Source organism: Chamaea fasciata, unplaced genomic scaffold (genome assembly GCF_029207755.1).
Source record: "Chamaea fasciata isolate MVZ Bird 193981 ecotype frontalis unplaced genomic scaffold, bChaFas1.0.hap1 SCAF_6, whole genome shotgun sequence".
NCBI lineage: Eukaryota > Metazoa > Chordata > Aves > Passeriformes > Sylviidae > Chamaea > Chamaea fasciata.
Genome location: NW_027094091.1, coordinates 22,444,323 through 22,454,475, shown reverse-complemented (window position 1 = coordinate 22,454,475; position 10,153 = coordinate 22,444,323). Strand labels below are relative to the sequence as shown.

The window sequence follows — 10,153 nt, the reverse complement described above, 5'->3', positions numbered from 1 at the left end:
CCTGATGATGTGTGCCTGCATTTGGTACCGCACTGAAATGTCGAACTGTTGCTGCACTCCAGTTATCAGGAAAAGGGAGTGTGTAAATGTGTTCTGATAATGTGTCAGATACTGTATCAGAGCAGATTCCTGGCATTTGGCTAGTCATCTTGGTGACTAGCAGGAATGCTATTTTTACATACATAAAAATATCAACATACAAAACTGATAACATGGGAGTTAAACACCCTCCAAAACCTAAAAAATGCACAGGATAAAATGAAAGTATGAAAGTGTAAATGTTTTTATGTACATTTAAGTAGTGTGTAGTATAAAGGAAACTGAACTAGGGCAGACAGGGAGACTTGACACACTGTGGGCTGCCCTGATGAGAGCTCAGCTCTTCTTTAGCTTTAGAAATGTTACAAAACATCTTCACTGAAGTTCAGCTGCACAGAGTTAGAGGAGAAAAGGCACTCAAGGAAAAATAATGGGACTCTGTGGGAGATTCTGCTGCGGGGAAGGTTCAAAATCTCTGTGAAACCCATGTCTTTACTCAGGGCTTTGTTTTTTCTTTTGGAAATATTTGCTGAGATTGACTATAATGCTCATTTATAGTCACTGTTTTGTCAAGAGAAAGCAGTATTTATAATAAATAAGTGAGAAAATAAGTGTGTTCTGCAAGGTGGCTCTGGGTTACCAATTTGATTTCCACAGCTTTGAACCTTGTGCCTATTTATACCAGAGTAAAATAGGCTTGAGCATAAATGTGATACAGTCTCTGCTCACTTTGCCTTGTGGTGGCATTTTGCCTTTGTTTCACCTACTTGACATACAGGTGACTATGACAATTACAGTTAAACATAAAGTCCTTAATGTGACCAAACACCAGCTTTGCAAACCTTTAGTTATTGTATTAACTTTTCATGAGTTGCTTTCAGCTCAGATAGGTTCATCTGCTGTGACTATGCTTTTTAAGACATGTGCTATGTCTTGCACATGTAAGTTCTTGTCAGAGTGATTCTTCACACTTTTAGCATGGCGCTGGTCCTGAATGACTTTTCATACCCAGTCAAGGGTATCTGTGGTCCCTCTCTGGGTAAGTAATGATGACGAACAGGCAGAAGTGTGAAATGTCTTTTTATGAACATTGATAAAACAAACTGCAAAAACCCCCAGCAGTGTAAAATTCAGAAGTGGAACAAGGTATCTGCATGAACATGTGTGAGCTGATTATGGAAAAGATGGTATGTAGCTGGTACATTTCAAGATGCATGAACAGAAATACATTCCTTTTAGTTTTTGTCTGTTGATGAAAAATTACTGAAACAAGTCCCAAACTAAACTTTGTTGAATTAGTTAGTAAAAATAAATTATGCAAGGTTTCTAGTGGTTTAACAGAGGTATTCAGAAGTATCAGTTTTATTTTAACTAATTGCAAATTTTTCTTTATGACAAACTGTTTATTTGAAGGTATTTTAAAACCTCATAAAGAACGGTGGTATGGACATCGAACATACTACAACTAAAATGTGGTTTTAATAGCTGTGTGTGCACTAGAGTCAGTTCTGATGAAAGCTGATGATGTATTTGATTTTATCCATGCAGCAAAGTTTTTTCTATGAATTATATTCAAAGTAAAGCTGCCACTGCTTTGCCTAATCGTGATATCATTGTTCTGTCAGCAAGTGCCTTACTCTATTCAGTATCATGGATTAATGCCTAGCAATCGGTGCATCTCTTTTAACTTGAAGTCTAGATAATATCAGCTGGCAAACACTCCTGCTTACTGAGAAACATTCATGATCCCTTGCTTGGGTCACAGATGTTGATTTTTTCCCAGGCTCATGTCCCTGTTCACAATGCTAACTGAATGGCTGCTTTCTTGGATTCCTTCAGCCCCAGATTGCCCTATATTGTCATATTCTTTGTGGCTTCATTACAACTGTCTTGTCATAGGGAATATTCTCTGTTAGTTTTTATAATTTTTTGGAGAAATCCACAATGTGATCCACTACATTCTAGTGTAAAGATGATTGGCCTGTAAAGGTTTTTACCTGTGCCAGTTTGCCCCTGTTACTAGCTTTTGAGACATAAACTTCTGTCATCTGTCAGTGTGCTACATTAATTGCTCTCCTTGATGAGCAAAAAATTTTGGTAGGGTAAGGCTCTGCAAGAGATCTTGATATGAGCAAATGTTGGCGGTGAGGGTTCTGCTTCCTCTTTTCTGTGTGTGCAAAGAGGAGATACAGCTGACGGATTTCTAGAACATCTGTGTAACATCAGAAGCAGACTTGAAATTAGAAATGCAGAATTATTTGAACAGTCTGGCCAACGGAAATGTTCTACACTACAGATAGGTTAAGTTCCTCCTAAACTGGATAGCTATGTAAATATTGCAGAAGTAAGCGTATTTTTAGTCTGAACTGTTAAAACTTTCCTTTTATTGTGCTCTTAATACCTGCATGGAAAGGAAGTTTCATTAATTCTTAGAATTGTATGGCCCGTTTTTAAAAGCCCTGGGGTTTTTTGCTTCCTGAGGTAGGTAGTTATTGAGGAATTAGCATCTCATGTGAGCATCTCATCTCACCTTGAAGATTACATATGTTTGAAATTGTATTTTGAGGATGCTAACCAATGCAGAGGACTTTTGCTGGTTCTTCAGCTTGGAGATGAATTCCATGCACAAAAGGTGGGTTACATTTGCTCCATTATTTATAATTATTTTCTCTTTTTAATATATATATCTTGGTCTTCATCAAATCTCAGGTGTTTCTTTGCTGTTGGAAGATACTCTTATATTTTGAAGTTGCAGTGAAAAAACTCATCTGAATTTCAGCAAAGAGGAAAGGGAGAAAAATCATTTGGCACGGCAGTTTTAATTCGCAGCCAACTCTAATACCATTCTGAAACAGCATTGGAGGGGTAACCCTTGATCCTTCCTATTGTAAGACTGTTTTTCTAGACATATTTGCTTTACCCTTTTATTGTGGCACTCTGCAGGGCCATAGAGTGTGGCTTGTCCCTTGTTACAGTGTCTAGCATAGCATGTGCAGTAAATTAAAACTCATCTGGTGCTGGAACATGGACAGAGAACATATTTCTGTTTTTTTCTCCCTTGAGAACATTTCTTGCTTTATTACTGACATCCCTTTTGCCCAGGAAGAAGTTCCTCCAGATAGATCTAGATCAAAGTTTATTTGATTCAAGAGTTAGATTGCTTATCAGTCTGGACTCTGAAGCCAACGGCACTTCGAAGGAGCTGGGTCAGATTTCCTTGTCTTGTTTTGTCTTGCAATTGATACTGTACTTTGATCAACCATCTCAGCCTCATTTCTTTTGTGTCCTCAGATACCATAGCACAACGTTCTGAAGGCGTAATCTGACCTCTCTATTGGATTCAATAGAGGTAGAAGTTCTTTAGTGATTTATTCTTTTTTTTTCTCTTGGTGATGTTAATTGCATATATTTCTGCTTTACTTAATTAAGAAAAACCTGGATTAAGCCTGATAGGAAACTTGGATGGGAAGGGTTAAGTTTTGATGTCAGTTAGTCAAATTATTAGGGACTAACACACATTATAACCTAGAACTGAAAAAAATAGGTTTTTGGTTTCTATTTAACAAAAGATTACACAGGTACAGAATTTTAAAACTTTGGGGTTTTAGATCTTTTTGACAGAAAAAATCAGAACAGAAAATAAAACTGGGGATGTTTGTCTCCTGAAACTAGTCATGAGTTGTTTATGCTTCATATTGTCTGTGTGTTTTGTTTAATGCTTGACAACAAGAGAGTAATGCCCAGGTCATGGTTTTTCAGAAAAGGACTCATGCCTCTCCAAGTCCATGGAGACTATTGCTAGGCATGACCAGCTTTAATTCAGCTGGACCCTATCCACAAAATCTTTTCCTCCTTGGGTTTTTGATACTTAGAACTAGATTCATCATTCCTCACTATTTTTAGAGAGATTCTTTGTCAAGTTCCAATTTCCTGTAGAAAAATACAGGAAATTTCATAGGATACCTAGGAAATTCTGGGGTCTTTGGTAATGTCTAGTGTTTTCTTTCAGATTTTGGGTATCACTGCTTCATACATAGTCCAGTCATGGTGTGGTATTACCATTAGTATGCTTTTGGTCAGACTGGTATTACAATATTCTTTTGTTTGGAGTGTGGAGAGTTGACCCTGCAGGGTGCCCACCCAAGCCATTCCATCACCCCCTTCCGCAACTGGACAGGCAATATAAAATGAAAAGCTTGTGAGCCAGATAAGGGTAGGAAGAGATCACTCACCCATGACTGTCACAGGCAAAACAGACTCAACCTGGGAAATTTATTTAATTTATTACAATTTAGTCAGAGAAGGACAATGAGAAATAAAGCCAAATCCCAAAACACTTTCCTCCCAGACCTCCCCTGTTCCCTGGGCACAGCTTCAGCTCTGAATGCTCTACCTCCTCTCCCAGTGGCACAGGGGTCAGGGAATGGGGGATGTGGTCTGTTCATCACTTGTTATTTCCCGCTTCTTCCTCCTCACTCTATTCCCTTGCTCCATCCTGAGGTCCTGTCCACTAGAGATGGTTCTCCACAAAGTTCTCCAGTGTGAGTCTGTCCCACTAGCTGCAGTTGTTCAAGGATTCTTCAGCATGGATCCCTTCCAAGGGGAACAGTCCTTCAGGCATAGGATGCTCCAGCATGGGTTCTTCACAAGGTCACAAGTCCTGTCAGCAAACCTGCTCCAGGGTGGGCTCCTTTCTCCACAGGACTACAGGTTCTACCAAGAGCTTGCTCCAGTATGAGCTTCCCATGAGGTCACAGCCTCCTTCAGGCATCTACATGCTCCAGCATGGGGTTTTCCATGGCTGCAGGTGGATCTCTGCTCCATTGTGGACCTCCATGGGTTGCAAGGACACAGCTGCTTCACCACGGGCTGCAGAGGAATCTCTGCTCCAGCACCTGGAACACCTTCTGCACTGACCTTGGCGTCTGCAGAGCTGTTTCTCCCCTATATTCTCACTCCCCTCTCCCAGCTGCAGTTGCTTTTCTCCAGGGCTTTTCCCCCCTCCTTCACCATGTTATCCCAGAGTCACTACTAATGTTGTGGATGAGCTTCAATCCAGCTCCTACTGGCTCTGTGGAACACAGAGGAAGCTTCTGGCAGCTTCTCACAGGAACCAGACCTGTAGTCCCTCTGCTACTGAAACCCCACCATGCAAACCCAATACAATGGACAGTATAATTCCTCCTCAGAAGTCTTGGCTTACTGGAAAAATGAACTCTTAAGTCTTTGTGCTATAGCAAGGACAAAGCTGATAATCTGACTCTGAGAGGGTACATGGCAATGTCCAGGGTCTTTGGGGTGTGAAGAGGAATATTCTTTGAGTGAAGAATTTGTTTTTGCACCAGTTGCTGGAGAGTGGTTTTATTGCAGTTTTTTCCCCAAATGTGTGTGAACTTGGGATGTATAGAAACAGCAGATGGATGGGTTGTTTTGTTCTCCTTTATTCATAAATGCACTGATGCTGGTTTGTACCAGTTGTGTATTTTTTTATGATTGTTAGGAAATTTGTATGTCTTAACATCTATGTGTTTTTAACATACCAGTGGCATCTTGCCTATTATAAGAGAAGTAATTTATATTTGACTGAGTCAATAATTAGAGTTAAAGAATGGAAGTGCAGACGATTGATAAGAACTGAAAACAAGAGTATGTAAAAATAATTTCTTATTATGTAGATTTTATATTGAATTTTATTTTCACAATGAAAAAGCAACTTCAGCCCTTAAACAGCTTCATTAAATTTCATGTATTTTTTTTTCATAGGACTGGACTCATCAGTGAGACATATTGAACAGAAAACAAAGATATGCTGCTGTGTTTCTGTAAAAAAAAACAAGATAAAGCTGGATAGCATAATGAGATCCCTCACAAATATCCATGTCTTCATTTGTGCCTTTACATTCACACTGTGGAATAATATCCAGCCAACCATAGAAAATGAATTTATTGCAAATTATTCAAGCAGTTTGCTAACTAATGTTCCAAAAACTATTCCAGTCCATACTCAAGTATTAGATTTCTCACATAATAGGATATCTGGACTTAGTACCTCAGAATTTATTTATCTTTCTGACCTTCAAGTATTAAATATTTCTTATAATCTAATTACAGTACTTGACTTTAGTGTCTTTATTTTTAATAAAAATTTAGAATACTTAGATTTATCTCATAATCACATTTCAAAAGTTTGGTGTCTAACTCTTTCATGTCTTAGACATTTAGATCTTTCTTTCAATAAGTTTACTGTCCTGCCCATCTGTCAGGAATTTGGGAACATGTTTCATTTGAAGTACCTTGGATTAAGTGCTACGATGATACAAAGGTCAGATTTCAGGTATATCAAACATTTGCAGCTGCACACCGTCTTCCTGACCTTGGGAAACTTTTCACTGTATGAGCCTCAGAGTCTGACAGCCTTGACTACAAAAAACCTCCACATTGTTTTCGCAGCAAACCAAAACTTCATTTTCCCCCTCTTGTATGATGGAATGAGCGCTTCAGAAAACTTAAAAATAGTTAACTTAATATATACCTTGAGCTACAAAGATTTCCCCTCTCCACCTTTAATGCTTTTGAAGAAAATCAAGACAACAGTTCTCACACTTGATGCTGTGGACTTACAATGGGCTATCATCCTGCAAATTTTCATGCTTATTTGGTATTCACCTGTGGAACATTTGACTGTGAGAAATTTGACTTTTCGGGGACCACTGGAGGAGCTGACTGAATATGCATTTCTACACTTATTAAGCTCTGTGGAACAATTAATCTCTTTGGATGGCTCCATGAAAGCATTAACTTTGGAGCATGTTCGTAATAAGGTTTATTATTTCAACCAGGAGATTCTATACAGACAGTTTTCAGAGATGAATATTGCCAATTTGACAATAAATGATGCGTATATGCCGCACATGCTTTGCCCCAATACAACAAGCTCATTTCAGTATTTAAATTTTTCTCACAACGCCCTGACAGATGAGTTGTTCCAGAACTGTGGAACTCTCACGGATCTGAAATTACTTATTTTGCAGAAGAATAAATTTAAGAGCCTTCACAAGGTAAGCTTCATGACCAGCCGTATGAAATCACTGCAATACCTGGACATGAGCAGCAACCTGCTGTGCCATGATGGAGCTGATGTGCGCTGCCAGTGGGCCGAGTCTCTGTCAGAGCTGGACCTGTCCTCCAACCAGCTGGCAGATGCTGTGTTTGAGTGCTTGCCGGTCAACGTCAAAAAACTCAGCCTACAAAACAATCAGATCAGCAATGTCCCCAGGGGGATGGTGGAGCTGAAATCCTTGGAGGAGCTGAACCTGGCATCGAACAGGCTGGCTGACCTGCCTGGGTGCAGTGGCTTTGCATCGCTGCAGTTCCTGAACATAGAGATGAATTTGATCCTCACCCCATCTGCTGACTTCTTCCAGAGCTGCCCAAGGGTCAGGGAGCTGCAGGTGGGGCACAACCCGTTCAAGTGTTCCTGTGAGCTGCAAGCCTTTATCGGCCTGGAGAGGCAGTCAGGGGGGAAGCTGTCTGGCTGGCCCGCGGCCTACGTGTGCGAGTACCCGGAAGGCTTGCGAGGAACGGAGCTCAAGGACTTCCACCTGAGCCCGCTGGCTTGCAACACGACGCTCCTGCTTGTGACAGCCCTGCTGCTGACGCTGGTGCTGGTGGCTGCGGTGGCCTTTCTGTGCATCTACCTGGATGTGCCGTGGTACGTGCGGATGACGTGGCAGTGGACGCAGACCAAGCGCAGAGCTTGGCACGACTCCCCCGGAGATCAGGGGCCCGTTCTGCAATTTCACGCCTTCATTTCCTACAGCGAGCGCGATTCGCTGTGGGTGAAGAACGAGCTGATCCCCAATCTGGAGAAGGGGGAGGGCTGCATACAACTGTGCCAGCACGAGCGAAACTTTATCCCCGGAAAGAGCATTGTGGAGAACATCATTAACTGCATTGAGAAGAGCTACAAGTCGATCTTTGTGTTGTCTCCCAACTTTGTGCAGAGTGAGTGGTGTCACTATGAGCTGTACTTTGCCCATCACAAGTTATTCAGTGAGAATTCCAACAGCTTGATCCTCATTTTACTGGAGCCAATCCCTCCGTACCTTATCCCTGCCAGGTATCACAAGCTGAAAGCTCTCATGGCAAAGCGCACCTACCTGGAGTGGCCGAAGGAGAGGAGCAAGCGTGCCCTATTCTGGGCTAACCTGAGGGCAGCCATTAGCATTAACCTGCCAATATCGAGTGAAGCAAATGAGTAGAAGATTGATGCTACACTTACTAGTAGTATAAGTATGTGAATAACTGACTTGACTGTTTTGCATTAAACTCTGTTAATATTTTTTTCTATTTTCTCACCATATTCCCAGATTGTTGCAAAATGTCATACATATAGAAATTGCTATTGCTTATTCAAGCCATCCAAGTAGTTAAAAGTCATCTGTAGTTGCCCATCATCAACAAAGAGAATGAGAGAGAAATTTTCATAGTGATTGACCTTATTTTTAGGTTGCATTTATTTTGGACTTTTCCTATTGAAAGCTATATTTGGAAGTAACAAGAATAGTGGCTGGTTTGGTGCCATCAGGCTGCCAAGGCATACATTTAATCTTTGTTCTGATGTGAGTGTTGTGAGGTTTAGATTGTAGGGATCTCCTTTCTTGGTTTTAATTAAATAACACAAAGAAGAAAACTCTTGTTTGAATCCCATCCAGTACATTGGTATAGTAGTTGTCAAGAGTACAGTATCCACACCGTTTTAGCCTGTTTTCCCTTCCTTTCTTCGGTAAGTGCTGAAAAGTTGAATCCAATAATCCTTGTTTGATGTTCTTCTTCCTTTGCTGTATTAAACGTTACCACTTGCCTAGAGATAGATACCTGCCAAGTCATGATTTCATAGAATTTGCTATTCACTGTCTTCAAATTCATAGGTAATACCCATACTTACTATTTTTGTAGTATTGTAATGTTACTGCTTTCTGCTGTGATTCTATCAAGCTATGCTGGGTTGCGTGGGGTTTTTTTTTGCTTCCTAATACTTAGAAACTTGATGTTTGGAGGTTTTTTATCTCCATTTTATCTCCAGCCTTCCACTGAACTCTGTTACCTTGCTCATTTAATTAGCAGGTGCTCAGGGTCATCACACAGGTGAAAAAAGAGTAGTTTTCCCTGGGGAATAACTTCTCTGCGAAAATTTTACTGATTAAATTAATAGTGTTTGTTAGTAGAAGATATCTAGTAACTTGCTGTGCTTGGATTTGAGTCTAATAAACATCTCATTCTTAATTAATTATTAAATTTCATGTGTAATTTCAATGATGATGTGGAGTTGTGTCATACTTACAGCTTAATGGAAATGTAAAGTCCTGTGATCACAACTGTGAGCAGCACATGAGGTGATCAAACTGGTAAGAGGATGTGATCCTTATCACTCACTGAGTTGGCTCACCAAACACACACCAGGTGTGGTAGCTAGATGAAACAGTGAAATTGAAGCTGTGGGAGAGCTTCCTGGTGCCCAAAGATGCTGAGACACTCCTGGCACCCACCTACCAGTTCAGGTTAACTGGATAGGATTGCAGTAGGATGGCAGGTGCCTGGCTCCTGAGCTTTGGAAAGAAGAGCTAAAAATCTCTAGTAAATCTTAGTTATCACTCAATTATTTCCACACTCATTAAATCCATATGCCTCCAATTTAGAGAGGAGGATGTTGTGGGGGACTGTGTCAAAGCCTTACCCAGAAATTAAGATTTAGTAGGGATTAGGGGTGCTGCCGGATGAGAGGCTGGACATGACCGAGCCATGGGCACTCACAGCCCAGAAAGCCAAACGTGTCCTGGGCTGCATCCAGAGCCATGTGGGCAGCAGGGCCAGGGAGGGGATTCTGCCCCTCTGCTCTGCTCTGGTGAGACCCCGCCTGCAGTGCTGCATCCAGCTCTGGGGTCCCAGTGTAAGAAGGATGTGGACCTGTTGGAGTGGGTCCACAAAGATGATTAGAAGGCTAGAGCACCTCTCCTATTAGGCTCTCCTATTCACTGAGAGAGCTGGGGTTGTTCAGCCTGGAGAAGAGAAGGCTCCCTCGAAGTCTTTTTGAGGCCTTTCAGTACTTAAATAG

At 41.1% G+C, this 10,153-nt stretch overlaps 1 protein-coding gene across 1 annotated transcript; it reads left to right on the top strand.

Moving 5' to 3' along the window:
• Positions 1 to 5,499: 5,499 nt before the first annotated feature.
• Positions 5,500 to 9,314, top strand: LOC136291031 (toll-like receptor 1). The gene has a single exon (XM_066185608.1). It carries the CDS (start codon positions 5,784 to 5,786, stop codon positions 8,298 to 8,300), a length of 2,517 nt encoding a protein of 838 aa, XP_066041705.1. The 5' UTR covers positions 5,500 to 5,783; the 3' UTR covers positions 8,301 to 9,314.
• Positions 9,315 to 10,153: the final 839 nt, after the last annotated feature.

Bases quoted from the DNA above. Each gene is read 5' to 3' on its own strand.
- LOC136291031 (XM_066185608.1), top strand. From the start codon at position 5,784: ATGTATTTTTTTTTCATAGGACTGGACTCATCAGTGAGACATATTGAA.